The 1,431-nt window shown below is 42.4% G+C and overlaps 1 protein-coding gene across 1 annotated transcript; it reads left to right on the top strand.

Annotated features, from left to right (window-relative positions):
- Positions 1-363: 363 nt before the first annotated feature.
- On the top strand, positions 364-726 carry LOC131876232 (L-type lectin-domain containing receptor kinase IX.2-like). Its single transcript, XM_059221111.1, has one exon. It carries the CDS (start codon positions 364-366, stop codon positions 724-726), a length of 363 nt encoding a protein of 120 aa, XP_059077094.1.
- The last annotated feature ends 705 nt before the right edge of the window (positions 727-1,431 follow it).

The raw sequence follows: 1,431 nt of genomic DNA, 5'->3' as shown, positions 1-1,431 counted from the left end.
AAAACGTACCAGACCAACATCTGAAAACATGTAAGGAGAGCCAGATATGGAGGCAGATGGGGATATAGAGATGGTGGTGCTGGATCATATGCCCCGTAAATTTACGTATGGTGAACTCCGCGCGAGCACTAATAATTTCAGCGAAACCTACAAGCTGCGACAGGGAGGCTTCGACGGTGTGCTCAAAGCTATTTTAGTGAAATCAGATGATTTATAGCAGTAAATGGCATATCAGCGGGATCACAGCAAGCGAAAAAGTAATATCTTGCTGAAATAAGCACAATCACCCGTCTGAGGCATCGGAATTTGGTTCAGTTGTTGGGGTGGTGACATGAAAGGGCCCATAAGTTGGTCTATGAGTATATGTCTAATGAAAGTCTGGACAATTTCCTTTCCGGAGGAAGAAGAGGAGAGTTCGACTGGAAGCGCAGATATACAATTGTCTCTGACATAGCCTCTGTGATTCTTTACCTTCACGAGTTGTGGGGTCAATGTGTGGTGCAGAAAGACGTTAAGTCAAGCAATGTTATGCTGGATTCTGAATTCAATGCGAAGCTGGGGGACTTCGGATTGGCACGGCTGGTGAAGCATAATCAATGGTCTCAAACCACCACTATAGCAGGAACTCTCAGGTACGTTGCCCCTGAATGTGCAGTCACGGGAATCTCCAGCTCAGAATTAGATGTCTTCAGCTTTGGTGCCGTTGTATTGGAAATTGACCACTGAAAGCGAGCCCTTGATTTCAGAGTGGGTGTGGGATTTATATGGGCAAGGAAGATTGTTTGATGCAGCTAATAGCAGTTTGAATGGAGAGTTCGTCAGGACAGAAATGGAGACGCTGATTATGATAGGACTATGGTGCTCGCATCCAGATCCTTTTACCAGACCCCAAAATAAGGCAAGTCCTCTATCTCAAGTGTCGCTGCCTCACCTTCCACCCACGCTGCCTAGGGTAGCATACTCTCCCAGATAGTTTTATGGCTCGTAGTAAAATAGATCTTCTTTCCCAACATATATCAAACTACCAGCGGGCTAATATAGCAGCTGGCTTATTATGTTGTGTAATAGGGTGAAATATATTTGTTTTGAATTGTATGTGGCAGCAGATAGTTGGACTATATAAATGGCTTCTGTTAGGAAAACTGAGTCCCTGTCTCTGAGAAATTCCATAACGATGGAATCGTTGATTACGTTTGGGTCAAATTCATTTGTATGTTTTGAGAATGAGAAATGTAATTTTGGAGCTTTGTGAGTCATTTATCTATGTCCATGCACATATATGGGCACAAGTTTGAGAAAGTGTTCAATCCCGTAGGATTAGATTAGGGTGTTAAGGGGGTTTCATTTGTTAGTCCCACTTCAATACATATTGATGATGGGATAATAATTTGGTTTGCTTTTTCTTATTACAATTTTTATATCATGGATAAA

This window comes from Cryptomeria japonica, chromosome 5, assembly GCF_030272615.1.
Source record: "Cryptomeria japonica chromosome 5, Sugi_1.0, whole genome shotgun sequence".
Taxonomy (NCBI): Eukaryota; Viridiplantae; Streptophyta; class Pinopsida; order Cupressales; family Cupressaceae; genus Cryptomeria; species Cryptomeria japonica.
Note: the sequence above shows the minus strand (reverse complement) of the source record. Positions and strands in the feature narration are given on the sequence as shown.